General features: G+C 35.4%; 1 protein-coding gene across 1 annotated transcript in view; it reads right to left on the bottom strand.

Moving 5' to 3' along the window:
* Positions 1–21,037, bottom strand: part of KNDC1 (kinase non-catalytic C-lobe domain (KIND) containing 1) — an 87,055-nt gene that overhangs the window by 11,725 nt on the left and 54,293 nt on the right. The window contains exons 9-19 of the mRNA XM_009888781.1: positions 18,056–18,170; positions 14,836–14,907; positions 14,670–14,731; positions 12,256–12,414; positions 11,818–11,895; positions 11,087–11,180; positions 10,749–10,911; positions 9,807–10,651; positions 9,553–9,697; positions 7,870–7,961; positions 5,445–5,848 (exon numbers count right to left, since the gene is read on the bottom strand). Coding sequence (XP_009887083.1) covers positions 5,445–5,848; positions 7,870–7,961; positions 9,553–9,697; positions 9,807–10,651; positions 10,749–10,911; positions 11,087–11,180; positions 11,818–11,895; positions 12,256–12,414; positions 14,670–14,731; positions 14,836–14,907; positions 18,056–18,170 — 2,229 coding nt within the window. The remainder of the gene's footprint in view (positions 1–5,444; positions 5,849–7,869; positions 7,962–9,552; positions 9,698–9,806; positions 10,652–10,748; positions 10,912–11,086; positions 11,181–11,817; positions 11,896–12,255; positions 12,415–14,669; positions 14,732–14,835; positions 14,908–18,055; positions 18,171–21,037) is intronic.

Genomic DNA, 21,037 nt, shown 5'->3' with positions numbered 1-21,037 from the left:
TAAATAGGCATCACAGAGAACAGTGAAAGCACGGAAAGCTATTAACCAGATTCTGAATTGGAAACTGCTTGTTTTTACTTAAAGGTTCATTTTTCTTTCATGAACTAAAGTGAAAGGAAGTTGATTAAGAAACTAAGAACACAGAAAGGGAATCAAAGAGCAGCCGCTTTCTGATGTTAGGAATCTGATGGACAGAAGTGGTTTGTCCCCTAAATAACTTCAGGTCCATAGCAATGAAGTCACTAGCAAATTCCCAGTCTATTCCACATCTTCCATTTTGAGTAGGTCTAGAATATAAATGTTTTTGATGATGCTGTACATACAATTGTTCTGCTCCCTCTGAAGTACATTTAATTTATCAAGACACTTTTCTACAGAACATCCCTTTGTCTCAAGAACAAAGTAATGATACAGTGATTTTGTTTTCTTGGGAAAATTGCAAATTCCGATCTGTCCTTGAACCATAAGTTTTTTACATGCTGATGGGTGACTCCACAAAAGGAATATTGGCAGAAGGGAAAGGAAAAGAGAAAAGGAATGGGAAAGGGAAAGCTGTGGCCAGAACATGCAAAACTTGTTCTAGAAACCTCCTAGTCGCAGCTTGGGTGCACTGAAGTTTGGTGGAGACTCTTACAAGTAGCTTATAAGATCTGGGGGATAACTGAAACCTGGTGTGGGCAAAGAGGAAAAGGGCAAAGGCTAAGGGTGAGGGCTTGGAGCTGCAAGAGAACTGAAGCCAGCTTATCAGACTATAGAAAAAAAACCTTCTCATTGTCAGCACAGACTTGGACATCGCCCCAGAGAAATGGCAGCCCTAGTTGCTGCCTTCCCTTCTTGCTCTGCTGCAAGGACTTGGTTTGGTTTGCCTGCATGCACTCTGTACGAGGGTGCAAAATCAGCAGCTCCTGGACTAGAGGTGATGTGAGGCAGGGGACATATACTTGCTTGCCTAAGGACTAACTTTTCTAAATGTAGATTAACCTTTGCTGACCTTAACAACCGCTATGAACTATCTGATAAGCACCTACACAGTAAAGCATTAATTATTTTGGGGACATTTGAAAGTGTCACCTTCATCCATAAATATTTTATTTTTTATGTAGCTATTTCACATTCTTTCCAAAGACAAGAGTACGTGTTAACATTTTTATTTGAATCATAATAGCTTGATAAATCATATCATTCATTTGAGTCATAATAGCTTGATAAATCCTATTATTCATCATATAATACACGTTTTACTTTTTGCATCTTACGAAATCACAACCTATCTAAGGTGAAGACAATATCCAACAGGTTCCAGTAGAAAAATAGAAAAGCTAATTATTTTTAGGGCAGAATATTTAATTTTGTCATAAATATATGTTCTGGCACTCAGAGGTACTCAGATTCTGCATGTTCTCAAACCTACTTACAGGTATACAAAATTCAAAGAACTAAATAAATTTAATTGCATTTAGTTTTAGAAGGTGAACGAAGAAACATTTGAATCATATGAATATTTTCATTGGAGAGATAAGTGTATTGAGATGTATATGTCTCCAAAACTGTAAGTTGCTGTGTGATTAGACTCTCATTCAGTTCGAGTTGCAGACTAGGCCTGAACTGAGCAAGCAGACCCATCCCTATGAAAGGGTAATGCTGCTAAGTCACGACAAATGCAGTCAAGCTCAAACGTCTAACTATCTTTAAATATTCACTCTTTGAAATAGCAACTCCTAAACCTTGCTTTAGCACACTTTACTGCAAAGCTGTAGAATCAGCTCAACTTGATTGCTGACTTTTTAAAAACCTGTCAGAGACCTGAGGCAAAAAGAAGGTTGATATAACCCATGCCAGACAATGAAGACTAGAGTACAGCTAATCAAGTCACTGGTTTCTGAAATAAAACTGGTTAACAGTTGATTTAAACAGGGAAGGATAGGGTGGAGACAAACAGCTCTCCCTTGCAAGAGAGGCAGAACTTCCCTCCAACAACTCAAATGACCTTCCCGCTCAAAACAGCCACTCACAAGCTTTTCTTTGGACTTTTTACTCCTCCTGGACTGGATATGGGACTCACATTTTCTACACTAGATTTTACAGGTGAAGTTGGCTCCTAGAATAATTAACTTTATCAAACTTCTTTGGCAGAAAAGCCGTGTTAATTTTCACGTTGAGTCTATTTTATTTTCTCAGTATTTTGGTTCAGACAGTGCATCATTCCCTTGAAAAGTGCACAGCTCTTATTCACTGTTCACACACAAACAGTGTTAACACTTCATAAATGCCAATATTTAATGACCACGTTTATTTTCTAAATAACAAGTACTCCAAGTATAGCATGTATAAGTGTTCATATTATCAAATAAAACTAGCTGTAAACACTTTGCTGTACAAATACAGCTGTTGGCTACATCCAAGTACAATACATGAGGACTTACAAATGTTAAATCCTATCCCTATCAGCAGTACCAGCAACATGCATATTGCTCAAAATGAGATATGAACTGGTCTTCGTCAGCTGCTGGTGCAGAGATTAAAATTGTGTTGCGCATTTTCACGGTTGATTTGTAGTGTTTGGTTTCATGAATCAGGTAGCAAAAAGACAGTAAAAAAGCTGGGTAGAGCTGCTTATCACATCCATGTTGATAATTGATTGTCTTACAGCTAAGAATCATTGTCTCCTGAATGACACAATAGCAGAAAAATAAATTTCACTTTCATATTTTTTCCCTGTCTTATATATATTGACCAGTTAAAACCTGTAACAGTTCATCTCATTTCAACATTATTGCTAATAGTTTATTTCAGACATTGTCATGACTGATGGAGTTTGGAAAACCATCAGGATTTTAGGAAGGCTTTCTTTGCTCAGGTTACATGTTCAAGATTGCTGCAATTGGAGCATTATGATTCTGTAAGTTTTTATTTTAAACACATTTGGAAGAAGCTGGGTTTCACAGAAAGTCAGTGTGGTAGTAATGCCAGCAGAGAGATTAAAGTTGTTGATGCTATGGTAGTGAAAGTAATAAAAATAGTCACGAGACCAAAGAGTAACTGATATTTTAAACTATCCTCTGTTGAATTTGTAGTAACAAGACACTTCATATTAAGAAAATATGAAAGAACATTTAATACAATATTATTAAAAACATTTTTAAGACTTCTTTACATAAAGAGTACAACAGAGAATATATGTATCTGCACATACGTGCTTTTTTGTGAAAATTAACTTTTCTTTTGCAATGCATTCAAAACACTTCTATGCTGTACAAGAGTATTTAATCTTCTGTCAGCCTTATTCTCTGAAGAAAATGGTGGAATATAAACCGAATTTGACTTCATAATTGAAGATGACAGTTTATAATTGTATTCCTTGTAACTCGGACACAAAGGGATCTCACAAATTAGGAAGACTATTTATATCAGATACCAAGCTTTCACCGTCTGCAAATAATTACTTTATTCTTGTTTGTCCACCTGGCCTCATATGCAGTCCAGATCACATTATTTCTGCATTACTGAGACAGAATAAGATTAGAGTCTAATTTTTGTCCAGCCTTTAAGATTTCACACTAGTTTTAGATAATACAAGGAAGATTAGTTCATTTATCCTCAGAGTAGTACGCATCTTCTTCAGCTACTGGAATGTGCATTGTCTTGCTCTCTAAATGCATTGTTTACTAATTGCTAAACTGAATGAATTGCACTTCGGATCAATAGTAATCTTCCTCCAGTGGTATGTACTGGGCACAAATGCAGTATCATTTTCTATGGAGATACCTCATGACTTGTTTCCCCCCCGGAACCGCTTGTATGATTGTTGGGTTAGTCAAGTTCTATGCGTTAATGCAAATTGCAGCAATGTATGTTACTATGCATTATTTTCATAAGCAAATTCCAAAACAGATGGTAAGCACCATAAATCTTGCTTCATTTTTTCTGTCTGCCTGTTAAATAGGGAAAACATTTGCTAATTACTCAGAGATAATTCATCCTTTTGAATCAAACTAAATTGCTGAATAGCTGTAAAAATCTCAAAGTAAAAGAGACTGCCTGTTGAAACAGAAAAAAATCTATTCAGATGCTTATGAAAACTCTTTACTTGTGAAAATCTGTTCTTCTGCCAAGAATTAGTCCTTCAAGTAAGGGAGATTATGCAAGCCCACTTTTCTCTAGCTGGCATGCTTACATAGGGTTAAACAGCCCTACAGGATTAGAAACAGGATTCTTTTAGTACATTTTTGAGAGCGACAGTCCTGAGAACTTTTTTTTTTTTAAGTTTATTTTTACACAAACCAATAGTAGCTGAAGTCTCTCATGTTTTTTTCTCCTACAGACTTACACCTGAACATTAAGGAGCAAAAAACCAAGTAGAATATCCTCAATGACTTGCCTAGTAACAGAAAAACTATGTTTTTTACTGAAAACTGAAGTGAGGTCACAGTGCTTCACAAAAAATGAATGTAAATAGATTCATTAGAATTTAAACTGGCTATCTGGAAACAAAAAAATCTAGATCATGTTCTCAACCATTCAGTTTTACTATGTCATTCTCACTTAAAGCAACAAATTCAACTAACTGCTCATAGTAAGGAAGTCCACAAGAGCAGTGCAACTCCTGCTTCACCTTTATTAAACATATATCTGGCAGAAACAATAAGGATACACAAACTAGACAACTAGCCATTTTAGGGACACAAAAAGATTCCAGATGTCCCTATACTAATAGGTCTCCCACTATTAATAACTCCTTTACTTCAATTTTTTCATTCCCTTCCCATGAATCAGTTCCAACTATACAGATTTCTCCAATTTCATATTATCCTTACTCTGTAGCTATGGAATTGAAATATTTACAAAAATATTTACAAACTGAAGGTTGTTATATGTAGGCGCACAAATGTAAAAATTTAAAACAACCCACCCCTCTTCCCATGCTCACTCCATACCCCCAGGCTGCTTAAAAGGCACAAGGCTACACTCATGATGATCAGCCATGTTCAAGAGAAGATGTGAGCAAATAACTGCCATCCTGCTGGCAAATGGTGAGAAACTATCAGGGACCGTGACCAAGGAAAAGGGCTCAGAGCACATGACAGGGAGGACGTCTTGAGTGTCTGTGATAAACACCAGTCATAGTCATTCTTAGCTCTTTTCTATACTATTATCACCATGGGGTTGGTGCATATGGCAGATGGTACTTTTCCAGTCAACTTCAGCAAGTTAAGATGGGTTGTAGTTCAGTGGTTATCAATTTAATGTCAGTGCTCTTTATTTTGGAATACTAGCCTTACCCTGCTTTATTGATAAGACATCACAAATTTTGAGGACATTAAAACACTTAAGAGTCAGGATTTAAAAGAAGAAAAGGGGTTTCAACTCACTATAACACAATAAATATCATACTTTTAAACAGCAAGTAAAGAGGTATCTTAATGATTTTAAATCAATGTACTCACCACTTTTTTAGCATCTATATTTTGTGACTCACTTGGTTTCTGCTTTCCAAGGTTTTTCATGTAACCGTGAACTTCTGAATCAAAACATTCAGCTCCATAAAATGCACTGCTCCAACCAGGACTACAGCCATGGAAGTCAGGTAGACTGGGAGACACAAGGTAGCCATTTCCAGCTATCTTTATCATGGTTTCTTCCTCTGGCTCTGTATTTTCTTCTGCAAAGCCTGGACCAATACAACAGCCGCTGCTTTGTAAACATTGTTCCTCTTTCTCCATAGGAATAGTATTCTGCAGCCCCAATTCCGTTTTGAAATTATCTGAAGGTGACTCATCAAAATCCATTTCATCTAATGATGTATTTATCATAGGCTCAGCCTCCACATCAAAGGCTGCTTCCCCTTCTCCTAAAGAGGGTGGTGGAGGGTGGGAAAAATAACGGTCATGTGCTGCCACACATGCTTTGTTGAGCTTAAATGCTACACATACAAAACACAGTTATGAGACCACTCTAACAATGGTGTTAGATGCTTATTTTGGCTCTATGTTTTCTTTTTCTCAACTACCCATTTTAAAATTATAAAGGTGAAAGACATTTCAGAACTATTAGGCAATAGCTCAGCAATACATTTCTGAAAATTACAAAATATTTTCTGTGCATCTAAAACAAGCACTTAAACAAAACATAGTACATAAGCTTTAAAACAAAAGTTAAATGTCAGATTTGTGCATGCTTTAGTAAAAAGCTTAGCTCTTAAGATTTTTTTTCTACCCATAAGTCTTGAAGCTTTTATTCCATACACAGAGGGCAAGAATACTTGATACAGTGAAAGGGGACATAGATGATAAACTTTCTTCTCCTAAAGGACTCTCTCCCTTGAGCTATGATGGGACTTCTTTGCAGTTATAACGGCTACTACCAACCTTAAGGGACTGAGGTGACAGTCAAAGGTTGGTATGATGCTGACAGGAGATTTTACACCTGCCAGAAGTCTCCCTTTTCACTTAAGCAACCCTCCAGGGCTTAGATATGCCACTCTGGAGTCAAACAGACCTAAATTACTGGTGCAAAGAAATCACATACCCCATGGGAAAGTCTGGCTCTATATTTGCAATAATTCTGAGCCAAAATGGAAAATTGTAACATAGAGTGACAGGAGCCAAGTGCAAACTTACAAATTTATGTTTTGCCATAAAAGTTAACAATGCGGGGGTAGGAGCATAAGCTGTTCTGTAAAGGACACACAGTTTAACTTTGCTCAAAAAGAGCAGTAACCAGGTTTAAATGCTGAAACTTGTCTGAACTATCTTGAAAAAAAATTAAATACTGATACAAGAGCAACCAAATACAAGCTGTCCATGAATACATCAAGCCTAGAAAGTGTAATGGTTTTGTTATAATAATAATGGGGTTTACCAGTCCCAGCTCAGTTTTGAGTTCAGTTACTGAAAGATGTAATATTTTGTAAATCTTCAATCGAAACGTGTGCCAGGAAAAGTGCAAACCCCACACTGAAGAAGTACAAATAAACAATCTGCTAATATAACCTCAATGGCTGCCCTGAAACCATGTCCTGTAATCAAGTTTGTGATCAAAAGGCAAAACTATCTTGATTAACAAATCATTTCACCCACTGTTCATTTTTCTATCTATCTTTAAAAAGGCTCTTCAGGGGATAGAATAGGGAAGTGGAGGAATTCCTAGGAGAGATGTGAAGACTGTTCCACCTGTTTGTGAAAACCTTTTTGATGAATAGTTGAAAATGACCATTTAAATCCAAAAGCAATTAACTTTCTAGATTTCTGTACAATTCACTCCCCCAGAATTTGTAAATATTTTTATTGACAATACCATTTTTTACTTTAATGCATTTTATTTACTTTACTGCCTAGTTTTGTTTTAATTCTGATAAGTGAACACAGAAGGACCAGATCTGTTGCACAGCCATCTTTCAATCCATCCTCAATTTGTTCAGTAACATCTAAGGAGTCTCAAGCATTTTCTAAACCTCCTCTCTGCCTAGCCGAGCTTGCTTTGTTGTAGGGAGCTGACTCAGTATGACTGTCCCCCTTCCCTCTCCCTACTTTAAAGCATGCCACTAGAACATCTACTGGATGAACACAAGAGAACCACATGTAGCAGTTAGGATTTTGGGAGTTTTTCAACAGACACATCTGTGTAAATAAAAGTAAGTAAAAGTAAATGAAACAGGCATCCTACTCAATGACATTTGTTCATATGTAAGCTTCATATAAAAGACAACATGTCCACAAGACGCTGATAACATTCAGATTGACTGATAACGTTCATAAATGCTAATCTGAGTGTTTTCCTGAGGACACAGTCAAAGTGCTAATCTCTCAAAACTTGTATTATTGATAGATTCCTAGCACGGTCAAAGATCTAAAAACATGAATCCCTTCTCACCCTCTGTCTGACCGCTGCTTGCCAAAAAGTTATCAGACTTCTTCAGATCTTGGAATACATCATCACACTTTGGATCATCTGCCTCAGTTATGCTGAAAATACATGAAGATAAGGAAAAATTAGTATTTCATATACTTTTATGTTTACATCAGTAAAATGAGATCTTACAAATGACTCTACCATGCATATGAAGGGCTTCATAGCATTTATCTACCTCCTGAAGTTTGCATGTTCAGCTTTAGTTGTTATTTTACAAGAAAAAAAAAATATTCAAATGGCTATTAAAGCACACTAAATACAGAGATTTTCCTTTACAGCATTTGGCAAAATTCCAACGGAACTATCAGAACACATACAAACAGAAGGCATAACTCCAGGCATAACTTACTCTGCAAATTACTGTAATGGGTTTTTCACTCAGGATTAAACCTCTGGATAACAGCCTGACTCTAAGTCATCCCTAATAAGAATAATCATAATTTTAAGTCAAAGAAGGTAACAATTAAAAACTGCTATATTCTTTGTCTAAAAAATGTTAAGTAAGCAGTGTCTCTATTCTTGGGCAGTTCTTGCACATGATCTAAAAGCTAGACCTGTATTTTTATACTGGATAATAAATGATAATTTCCTTTTCACTCTCGCTTTCAAAAACTTTACTTTGTAACAGAAGTTCATATAGAGGATGACCTCTTCATATACATCAGTAATTCAGCTGCAACAACTCCAGTTTCTCCTACCATAACATTCAGAATGGGAATTAAGAGCCTAACCTCCAACGAATTTTCAGTGGCTCCTTAAAAAAACCAACCTAAATGGGAAATAGGCCAGCATGTCAGGGTCTGGTATCTGGGGGTCGTAGTCTATTCTCTGAAACTTGCTGTAGGGATTATATGTACCTTTTAACACTGAAGTTTTTCTACACCATATCTACCAAGCTTCTTTGTCAAACCTTCCAATTTATACTTTCAGACCATGACAGCCAAAAAACCCATACATAACTTCCACATATAAACTGATTACTGTTTACAATAGCCTTCAGTAAGAAGCTTTTATAAGCTACATTTGGAGGCTGCAATAGAACAAGAATGTTTTTTGTTATTTTTCAGGTAGATATGTCATCGAAGATGAAATAGTAAAAACAAGAAATACATTAAGCTGGTGTTTTCTCACTTAATAGGCTACTTACAAACAACTGCCAGGAGGAACACTGAGTAAAACTAAACCAGTTAAGTAAAACATTTCTAGCAAAGCTAAACTAATTTCCTTGTTCTTGGGTGTGAATAGAACAAAAGGATGTATAAAGAACTGAACTGCAACAGAATAAGCAAACCAAACACTAAGAACAATATATTTAACTTCTGATTAATCAGCCTCTTTCTAACAAGACTACAAAGCTCTCCATCAATGGTTGAAAACAATATTGATCAGAATTAGCTTTCCATTATTCAGCTATGCTAAGAGGGCGTTACAGACAAGCTTAGCAGAAAATATTTTCTGGTAAGCCATTAAGCACTATTTGCTGTGGGGAAAGCCATGAAGTATCTAATAGACTGTGAAATTAACAGTTGGCAGAAAACAAGTAAGGATACCTTAAGAAAAGAAGCATACCCTTTTCTGCTTCTAAGAAGTAGGGAGAAAAACATTAAATTGAAATGTAAGAAGAAAAAAAAAAAAACAACCTACCATAAATGTGAAGGTCTTTCTCCATTTACTACCTGATAGAGATTCTCCAGTAATTTTTCATCCCAGTAGAGGTCACAAAACTTCTCACAAATTGTGTCAGAGAACATACCAAATTTAATTTCCTTTAAGTTTAAAATGAAGTTACCTTGTTAAAAAAAAAAAAAGAAACAAACAAAAAAAGAGAGAAAAAAAGACATTAATAACAATATTCTTACACATCAATGATAATAACACACAGAAGAAAATGTACATACCCATATCAAAAACTTCAACTCCGTTCTCTAGATAGCCATCAAATGCAAACTCCTCTTGTATAAGATGAACCACTTCCTGTAGTAAAGCATCCCTTGTTCTGTTCTGCTGGGGCAGGACTTCAACATCAAAGAGATGAGAATTGTCTTGATTCACTGAGGTACATGGTGTGTGTTCTTGTTCAGTGAAATTACTGTCTGCAGCGGTAGCACACTCAGTTTCTTGGCAGTTGGTTTGAATAACTGGGTTATTTTTATCAAACCTGTTCTGTGTATTAGTAGTCTCACAGTTTTGTGATTTGCAAAGAGAGGCATCATTTTCTGTTTGTGTACTCATTTTATAACTTGCAACAGTACTTGAAAGTAGCACTGGCAAACTATGATAGCAATCATAAGCAATTCTTGAACGAAGAGGTTTATTTGGTATTTGCTCTGATACAGCTAAATGTACTGGTACAAATGTCAAAACTCTTCTCTCCGAGTCCTGTTTGAGAATAATGTTATTTATATGAAGAAAATTAGGAGATGTAGGACAAGCTAAGGAGCTGGAAGGAACTTTAGATAAAATGCTCTTTCCCTGCAGAATATGTGAGGAATCAGACGCTGATGGTAATGTAACTATAGAAGTAAATGTATGGCCTGACTTTTGCTCTTCTGAAGATATCTGGGAGGAGTGACCTGGAACTTGTAAATCACACTCAGGTATTTCATGTGCAGTTTCAACAACATCTTTGTCCACAGTACTATAGCTTTTAGAGTCTTCTATATATCCTGATTTTTTGTGATCAATATGTTTTTCTTTTCTTGTCTCTTTCTTGAATTGCTCAGAAACTGGTGCGTGAACCTCTCTGAAAAGGAACAAAGAAATTTTTTTTTGAGGACAATTCCAGTAGATTTAACAGTGAAGTCTCAAGTTTAACTTATTCTGCTTTAGGATATACTAACTTTGTTATATTTGCATTTTGTTGCAGAATAATAGGCTTAAAGTGAGTTGCAGGAGAGGTGAATGCAACAGGTAATGTAGCCTTCTCACAATTTAGAGAAATCTGGCATGGTACTGGTCCTTTGACTGCTACAAGTTTACTTTCACTGGTAATAGGCACAAATCCTAAAAACAAAAACACAGTTAGAAAGACGAACAATGTGTAAAATATAAATGCAAGGTAAATAGCAATCAATTTAGATAGAAAAAAAATTGCATACCCGACAGAGAAAAACTCACATGGAAAGCTGATCTAGAGAATACTAAAACAACGTAGACACGTCAGAATCTGACTGCTTACCTAGACTTGACTCTGAAAAGTCCATTTCATGTCTTTCATTTTTAAATTCAAAAGCAACATGACCTTGAGACGAGATTACTTCTTCTTCAACAGCCTAACAATAAAAAATGAAGTCCAAAATGAATTTATTAGCATTTTCTTTTTCAAAATCCTGCTCAGCACATTACTTCAAAAAAACCAACCCCCATATAAACGTAGAACGTTGCAAAACAACAACCTAGTCATGCCAAAGTGGAGAATTAAAACAAATTACATACAAAACTCTAAGGACTGGCAGAACTGTTTGGAAACCTGGATAACGCTCTGTTTCATATCAGAACTTTTAGGTAATCCAAGTTTTGAACAAAGTCAGTTCTCTGGTTTGGCTGAACACTGTGTGCATTATACACGCACATTTGAAAGATAAACAGAGCACAACATTTACACAGTAATGTCTTCTGTTCTGATAAGTGGGGTGGTAAATGAAAGAGATTATGAAATTAATCCAATTCTTCACCAATACAGATTGGAGAGCCCAGGCACGAAAATCTGGGGAGTGACCACTCCAACAGCAAGAACTAGAAAAAAACAATGCTTAGGCTACTTGAAAAAAAATTTAAAAAAAAAAAAAAAAAAAAAAAGAAGAGAGAGAACAAATCTAACTATACTTGCAGGGGACAAAATCTTACTGGAACACAATTTACAGAATTAATTGAAAAAACACAGATAATTGAAACAGCTGGCACTCTTACCTTAAAGACAGATTTATTCAACAATGCCAAAATATTTTTGCTGTTTATACCTTGTTCAAGTAAATAATGACGGCTTGTCTAAAAAAATAAAAAAAAAAAGCAAATCATAATTTTCAGTCAGTAAATAATTATTTGATTAAGTGAAGGATACTTTGACAAGGACACAGTCAAGATAAATAGTCAGTTAGAAGTAATCTAAGTTTAGGAAGTCTTATGAACCTATTCTGGGTACCTGACTGACAATTTCAACATAAATTAGAAACACACCCCTCTGTGTCCCTAGATAGGTAACTTTAAAAACAAACCCCAAAGTGACTGACTGTGATTTAATTAGACACGTCTATTACAAAAAATAAATTAATATTTTGATATTCAAATCACTAAAATGAGACTTTAGACTCAACTAGATTTCACATAAAATTGCTTAAATTTAGTAACCTTAATTGCATCAGCTAGACAAGGTCTTTCTGCAGGGTTTTTTCTTGCCATATCCAGAAGAAGTTTCTTTAATTTTCTTGGCAATGCTAGTTTGTGGCTCGGTGGAACACTGTATTTTGCAGCCATCCACAGAACTGCAGCAACACTGTAAATGCAGACCTATTGGTATAACATAAGAGACAGGAAAGATGTAAACAGACCAAAAAATTCTTCCACTTCAAAACCAATTCCAGCAAATTATTAAAAAATTCCCCTCATTCCCTGAAGGAAAAAAAAAAAAAAAAAAAAGACTAGAACTTCCAAAGTACAGCTCACATTTGGCTTTTGAAGATGTTGATGAAGATCCCAGCCCAATTCAAAAATGAGCTCTTATGCATACAGAGCCAATAAGAGTAGCTAATTTTCTACTGTTGGAGCAAGGTAATTTGTCTTATCCTTTGTCTAGGAAAATTATTCAGGAAAAAAGTGGTTTTAGAACCATTTTGAAGAAATCCTTTCTCATGTAAAAACTTAGCTTGCTGTAAGCCTTAGAGTTCAACCATAAAACCTGGCCAGCCGCAATTTACTTAAAAAGGTCATGATAATTCAGCAAGCAAATGGCACACAGTAATTACAAGCTAGCCAGCATGAGTCATATTTTACAGAGAAGATTACACCTATCAGAACAATGAGGTACTGTATATTTATTTTAGCAATTATTGTGCTACCTGCAGCTAGACCAATTGAAGCTGCCATGATGAGGGACCTTGAAAAGTACTTGATCTTCACAAGCTTTCTAGTTTTATTTGAAGAACTACAATTTCAGACAGAGCCAGATTTAGTCTACTTAATGCTTAGTTTACATAAGTTAGCATGTACTACAAATGCAATTTTGACAAAGTTAAAGCACCATGCTTCTTCACGTTGCCTCTGAAAGATGTTAAAAAGGCTCAAGGGAGAGAAACCTAAGCACAGTACTAAATAATGATGTTTCCACCATAAACCCATGTTTTGTAACACTCTTGAGCAAAGTGAACAGCAATGAATGCAACGTAACAAGGAATTTCACTATAAAGAAAATAACCTGTGAACCACTTGAGCTGTTGAACAAAAGCTACTTATACATACAAAAATATTTGAAATAGGAGAAAGGAGGTCGACAAAACAAAACAAAGAAAATTCTTCCCCTTAGGCTCAGAATTCCAAGAGGTCCATAGGATCACAATTTTAACCTAAATTTATTTAGGAAAAACTTGCCGTCCAGTCCAGCATATCCTTCAAAAAAGTTCCTTTTACTGAGGTTGTGACCGGTACTACACAGTCTTGATACTCATACCATAATTCTAACTAAACGTTCATAACAACCAGAAAGTTATACAAGCATCAAGAAAAAGCCAAAAAACTAGGTCAGCTTATTTTACATATAATGTTGTAGAAAAACAAGGAAAAAAAGATTACTTCAGATTTTCTAAAGAAAAAGAAAAAAGCATAAAGACTTAAGGATTATTAATTTCTACTGTCTGGTGAAACTGCTGTATTATATATATTTCAGGCTTAGTTTGAGCTTCTGAAGCCTTTGAAAAACCTGCACGTTGGATCAAAGCAGTTTAAGAAGAAAATACAATTTTAAAGAAGATATATAAACATTTTCTAGTTACAGATAATTTTACAGAAAGTAAACTGTCATTAGCAGATTTTTAATGAAGATTTTTTTTTTTCCCTGATTCATGACAACTATGTTTAATTTTAAAGAACTCATGGGGCACAAGGTACATATTAGCTAACCTTTTTTTCTTATTACATACTAGAAGGGTACTGTAAATTCTGTTTTCCTAACTCTTCAGATCACTGTGGTAGAATTTGCATTTCTGATGCTGTTGCAGTGGAGACACATACTCACCTGCTATTTATTAAAATTTCTATCATCTTTGGTCTGAGATCTCCTTATGGCTTATATCTCTAGCAAAAAGCTCTAGGAAAACTGTACTGGAAAGAGACAAAATTCCTAATGTTCTCATAGTAAAAATATGCTGACAGTAGTATTTTTATACAATCTTCCAAATGAAATTAATGTTCGGGCTTTAGCCTAGACAGTCTAAAACACTGATCTTAGTCTGACCTCCAGAATGTGAAAACATGACTTCAAAGTCTGTCTTAATGCTAAAAAACTGAAAATAATTAAGCTTTATGGAAAATTAGTGAATAACAAATTTTTGGTAGCTACTCCAACAATTTTGGAAGGCAAAATTATTTTTCAGAAGCAACTGATTTTATGGAAGATCAATATATAAAATAACTACAGATAACCAAGAAATATTGGGAGAAATAAGAAATATTATCAGAATCTTAGAAGAGTTTAGCTTTCTTCAAGCAGCAGAGGAATACAACTGTCCTTTGATAAAATGCATAGCAACCTACATAACCTACTACATTACCTTCTCTGTATCCACATCCTCTTCTTCAATTTCAGGAGCTAAATAAAATACATCACAAGATTCTAAATGAGAAAAGAAACCAGAAACAAAAGGTAAGATATTTGTTTCGTTTTCCACTCTCCCCCCCAAAAGAAATAAAAGCAGAGCATGCAACGCATTAGTTTACCTTCAGCTTTCGGAGCAGCAAAGAGGACACTTCCATGACGGTCAATCAGCACAGAGTCCAAACATAAGACCACTGTAAAACAAGCCACAAAAGGGCAAGGTATAATAAATATCTGTTCTTCTAACCATTTGACACTAGTAAAAATAAATTAAATAATTTTAAAAATAATTTGCAATGTCAGCAATTACCCTACGATAAACGATGCTTTAAATAACACTAATGCCTGAACAGACACCACCCAATAAAGAGACAAGAGATGCATAATCACCCAAAGCAATTTTTGCAGAAAAAAGACAAGAAACTAAACAAAAATGAGATCACAATAAGTAAAAGAGCTTAGAATACCCAAAATTTATTCTCTGTATACCCATCGTTGAAAAGGAAGGCCAAGAAAGGAAAAGAAAAAAAAACAAAACAAAACCAAAAATAAATACCACAGCTAGATGTACTCTAGTTTTCTCACAAGGTACCAATAAAAGATAGTAAATTAATCTTAAGCATTTAATCTCTCCTCTCTTCCCTCCTCCAACCCCACCAAAATACAGGGTCATTATGTGGTGACAGCTGAGACGTATGTGGCCTGATCCAGAACTCCTCTAGATGGGACAGGATATGGAGTCCAGTTTTGCACAAATAGTTATAATGACACACACACTCTCTCACTGAAGAAGTATCACGTAGACTGGTATTTGCAAGGCCCTGAAATTTTCCATAGTTAGAAAAGAAATAACTGACTTCTAAAACTATTTTAAACAATCTGAGGTCTTCAGTAACTTAACATTAAGGTCATGAAATCATGTTATATAAATCCAATGATAAAAACCTTTTGGTAAGAGCGTGTCTATCTGTTTGATAACTTCAAAGCGCACTGTAATTTAACATATTTCAATATAATAAGCCAACTAGTTAGCAATGTAGTCCTGCCTTTGTAGGCTACCATCAAATACGCTGTTTTCTTATTAAAAACAGAGTACTAGGAGAATAGATTCTTACATTAAATTAAGATGTCAAAACATTAAATTTATTAATTATTAAATAAAATATTAAAGAGGTCCAAGAGTAAAACAAATACTAATTTATCATTAAATAATAAATTTACGAGGTTTAAGAGAGAAAAATAAAGTAAGAAAAAAAGCAAACAACCATTTTGCTTTTGTAGTTACCTGTAGAAAACACATCTAAAGCCATTAAATTGTTCACTATGCTTAATGTAAACAAAGGCTTGCCTACTACCTTCAACAATATTTAAGCTGGACCTGAACTATGTGTCCTGAAAAGCAAAGCTTTCCCAAACGGGAACCTCTACTAGTTATTTCTGCAGAGGCAGCTCCCTTGAGAACTCTTCATGCTCACTATTTTTGCTTCTCAAGAGTTAACACCTCTGGCCCTGAATCTGCAACACAGTTCACGCAAACCACATCTCATGAGTTCAGTACAACAAAGAATTCTCACCTGGGTTCTCTAAAGCGCCTGTGAACAACATGTAAGCAACATTCTTTGATAAGAGGAAAGGAAATAAGTAAAGTCTCAATGGAGGGTACAAACAACTTTTGTAGCAGGACTGAACTAAAAAACAAATACATGAAGAGGCTAGTTACGGGGTATGTTTTCTTACCCACATAATTCCTGCTTAGAATAATGAAAAAAGTGTAATCAGGAAAGGATTTGGATAAAAAGGCTAAGTGAATAAATAATAAATAATCCAGTTTATTCCACATTTCATGTATTTAACTATGACTCATCAGCTACCAATCTTACTCTACCAGTGTGAAGATAAAGGATATTTTAACAAACATTTATTAAAGGTGAAGCTGATAGCATGTAAAGTTAATATTATTCAAAAGGAATGCTGAAAGAAATTTTTTTTTGGGGGGAGGGGGGGAGGGGAACTGAAGTGTTAACACCACTGTAAGTAATTCCACAATGCACAATCACTCTCAGAACAGGCAGAGAATCCTCTGGCAGAAATATTCTAGATCTGAAACCAATATTCAAATTCAAGGTAGCTTTATCTATCAAATATGGAATTTTAAGTAAGGTGTCTTCCATTTAGTGGTTTGTATCATTATGTTCACTTTTACAGGCTACATAAGGTTCAGATCACAACTCAGTCTTTAGTATTTTGAAGTAAGTATGGTAAGAGAGGGTGCCTAGGCATATTAAATTCGAATATGAGCCATTATGTGCAGTTATTTGAAACCTTCACATACATTAGGAACATGCTATGAGGCTGAAATAATCCTTTTGTTGCAAGGTATATCAAATATTTAGTTTTAAGGATAACATTGCTTAAAGTGCTCAGAAATCTCCATTTATTGCCAATTTCCTGTTTAAGAGTTTTATATCATAAAAAATAAAATAGCTGAAGCTGAAAACCAAAGAGACGCAGTAAGTTTTCTGTACCTTACTATCCAATTGCTTTATATTCCTTTACAGACTTCAAACTCATCCCTGTCCAAATCCTCAAAAGCAGGCCATTTTAATCAAGAAAAAGGAAAGGCAGGGTAGGGGTGGTGGGAACTTCTGCTCTGTTTATCAGAACTGCTACAGATTTATTATAAGTTAAACCAACATTCAGAATGCCTATGGAAATTTAGGATGGTCTTCTCCCAAGTCACATACAACATATTCCAATTCTGTCAAAGGACAGCTCCCCATTCCTCTCTCAGAAGCTGACTTCTGAAAATTCTTCTATAAACTGAAGCATAAGGAACGTGGAAGGAGTATTGTCATGACAAGACTCTGGGTGCTGCAAACTGACAGAGCCCTGTATTGTCAAAAATATGTCAAGAATCATTTGTCATAAAGAAATCCAGGCAAGAGAGGAAGTTTTATATTTACATATATATAAAACTTTTTTCCTCCTGCTTTCAGGATACAAGTCCCAAGTGCTCCTCTTAAAAGTCACAGTAGTTTCTCCATCCCCAAAATGTGTAAACACAAAATTCATTTCACTGCTCCATCATGAAGATTTGTTTACCCCACAAAAGCCGTCAAAACTCAGAATAAAGAGAAGACATTCTTCTATATATGGAAGTAAACTCCAAATTGAGTAAAAATTCCAAGTCACAATTTAAGGTAGTGAAGTTAGAATATTGCTTATTATTTTTTTGGTACACAAAATGCAAGTTTAGATGTTTTACATCAACAAAAAAAAGAAAACATTAATACAGTGAGCATAAATAATTAAGCAAATATTTTAAGATAATGAAGACTATACCTGGATAATCTATGCAAGTCTGCAAACTACATAAACACTCGTGACATAGCGCCCAGAGTTCATAGTCTTTCAGAGGTTTACCATACCAGGACAACAGCAGTTTTAGAGAGGTCCACTGAAAAAAAAGAGTGAGGATGCAGAAAGTTGTTAAAAATTATCACAACCCAAAAATGTTTACTGATGCAATGTAAATCCTAATATACAACACACTCACCTATAAAGCATTAAGGTGTTTATTGCACTTGCCAGTAATGAACTAATAATACTTCTTATTGAAAAAAGCATTGCAAAGTTAGCTGTATAGATGAACCAGCAGTTTCTTAATTGCATAACAAAAGTGTAATTAAAGTGAGATTTCAGGAAGAATAGAAGCATTTCAGGAAAAACGAGCTGTTTGGAAGCTCTTTCTTATCATTCTAAGGAAATACTCTTTTAGAATATCAAAGATGACACATTATTATAGGGACACTACCTAGACTTAAAACCATAAAAAAATCCAAATGATCACCACCAACACAAGAAATCCCACATTCAAATCCTGATTTACCCTAACAGTTGCATTACAGGTCTTACCTTAAAGATTTCATCAACATTTCTTGTTCTTCTGTGAAAGATGTTAACAATATTGACAGAATTAATGACAGATTTATTTGAAGTCCAAGCACATTCTGTTTGTAATCACTGGCTGCTCAAATTGTAGTAACAGCATTTGTTTTTCTGGCTATCAATTTAGCTTTTGATATCTGGCGTAATACCTTACTGTGACAAAGATACTGCTCCATGGAAACTTACTGTTCTTCAGAGAATCCATGTTTTACATTTTGAGATTTTTTTTTGGGGTGGGGTGGGTGGGGCGTGCGTGAATATCAGAACTTGACATTGATGGTACTGCACAGACACCTTCTTGATCAAGCTGTGCCAAGAGAAGAGCTTATCCCTACTAGTGGCTCTTGCCATCAGCTGGACTTTACAATCTCCATTCATCTACCAAAGAATGGTAAAAAATTCACTGTAGGCAGAAACCTCTGGGTTAGAGCAGACCCGTCCAACTATTTTAAAAAACATCACGGCACATTTTCTGTTGCACATGTATCCCTAAGATAGTAAACTATCTCAAAATGTCAACTTTAGGCCGTGCTGGGGAAAAGAACTACCGAAGCAATCCAGGATTAACTCTGGGAAAAACAAAACAAAACAAAACAGGAACACAGGAGACAGAAACAAAAATTAAAACCTTGAACTGTTCTGTTGTTTTATACTGACACCTTTATATCCCAAACAATGTTTGTAAAATCTGAACAGACTAAGGGTGTCTCACACACAATTGTAGTACATCATTACGGTTGACAAGTCGGTCTCTGTACTGTCATTTACTGCAGTCAGTTTTTCATGATCCTGGCTATGAACCACCCTTCAGTGAGGCACCATTTGGATTTTATCATAAAATATGTAATGAACAGACTACTGAATTAACTCATCAAGATCAACAAACAGAAATAGCTTTCCTGCAACCTATGGGCAGGAGAAAAAGAACTACGTTAATTTCTGCAGCAGAAACTTTGTTGATAATTTAATTTCTACTAGAAGACCTTGTCAAGGAAGGTATTACTTTGGGCTTATACTGTTTAAATATCCCTTGAAGGTGAACCAGAAAACCTGTTAATTTTTAACAACATGTGCCATCAAACACACCTTTTGATTTACTTAGTGTTTCATTTTCTGCCTACCTCCAACACATGTAAAAATGAATTTGGTGCTTTTATTCTCCTACCCTCCATTGTGCCACATCGTAAAAATTAGTAACTTCAGCATAGAGAGATTTGAAGCCAGGTAATAAAGTTAAGTTTCATTCTCAAATTTTGCTATCACCAGCATCCTGGAGTGCAAAATTCTTTCAATGTGTTCCTTAATTACATCTAGAAAAGTAAGCTCTTGAACTGTCTGACAGAGACATTAGTTACACAACAGGAAGGAAGAGGTCAGATAGTCAAAAGAATGAATTAGTCTAGAGAACATTCAAGACAGAGCTTCATACTATTGATTGATTACTGTGCCTGATCAGTGCTGCGTTCCCCCCTCCACAGCATCCTGGTTCTCACATGCCTCAAACGACTTTGCTCAAAGAGACTTTACAATGAAAAAAAGCAGCCAAATCTTTAAATTCACCCTGCACAGCTGACAAGTGGAGAGAAATCAAAAGAGAAATTCGACAGACTGACTAGAACATTAAGAAGGTTTTGGGATTTGGGAATATTTTGGTAATAAGTACACACCACTGCCACATGCTTCTTTGTAAAAGAATCCCTCCTCTTGAAGCTTATGTCCCTAGAGGCTCTAAAAGCTGCAGCGGAGAAAGATGGACTTCCTCTATCGCATATACAAATCATCTCTCACTTCAGGAGAAAGTGATGAATGGCTAGCAAGGGGAAGAAGAATCTCCCACTAAAATGGAGACTGAAGTTAGTTGTACAGCAGAAAGCTGACCAGTATTTCTCATCACTTCTGGGATATCCAAGATCTCTAGAGGAAGAAAGAAATCACAGAAAGAGATTTAAGCACAGCAGAAAAGTAGGAATAAACCCTATGAGCAGCAGCATAAGTTTATCATAAGAAAGTGTCAATGATGGATAATGAAATAGAGGGTGAAAAAGCCCCAGAAACTGCAGTTGTCTTTCAGAAGAAAAAAGGATGTATGAAAAGCAAATCTTAGCAGAAGTGAAAATCACTGCCATCCACAGGATGGCCAAATTAACCTAAGTCAGGATAAAAAGGATGCAGTCTGGTTACAGATTGGTGAACTTTATTTAAAAGTATACCCTCATTGTTTCTCTCTGGCAAGCATCCTAAAGAAAGATTGAACTTCAAATATTAATATTGCTAGCTAGTATTCATACATTAGATGTTCTCCTGTGATACTAGTAACTGACTGCATTGCTATTGTCTCATACTGTAATTCAAGTCTCTCCCCACCTTGATCATATC

This window comes from Charadrius vociferus, unplaced genomic scaffold (genome assembly GCF_000708025.1).
Source record: "Charadrius vociferus isolate BGI_N301 unplaced genomic scaffold, ASM70802v2 scaffold436, whole genome shotgun sequence".
NCBI classification, from domain to species: domain Eukaryota; kingdom Metazoa; phylum Chordata; class Aves; order Charadriiformes; family Charadriidae; genus Charadrius; species Charadrius vociferus.
This window is presented reverse-complemented; position numbering and strand designations above follow the sequence as displayed.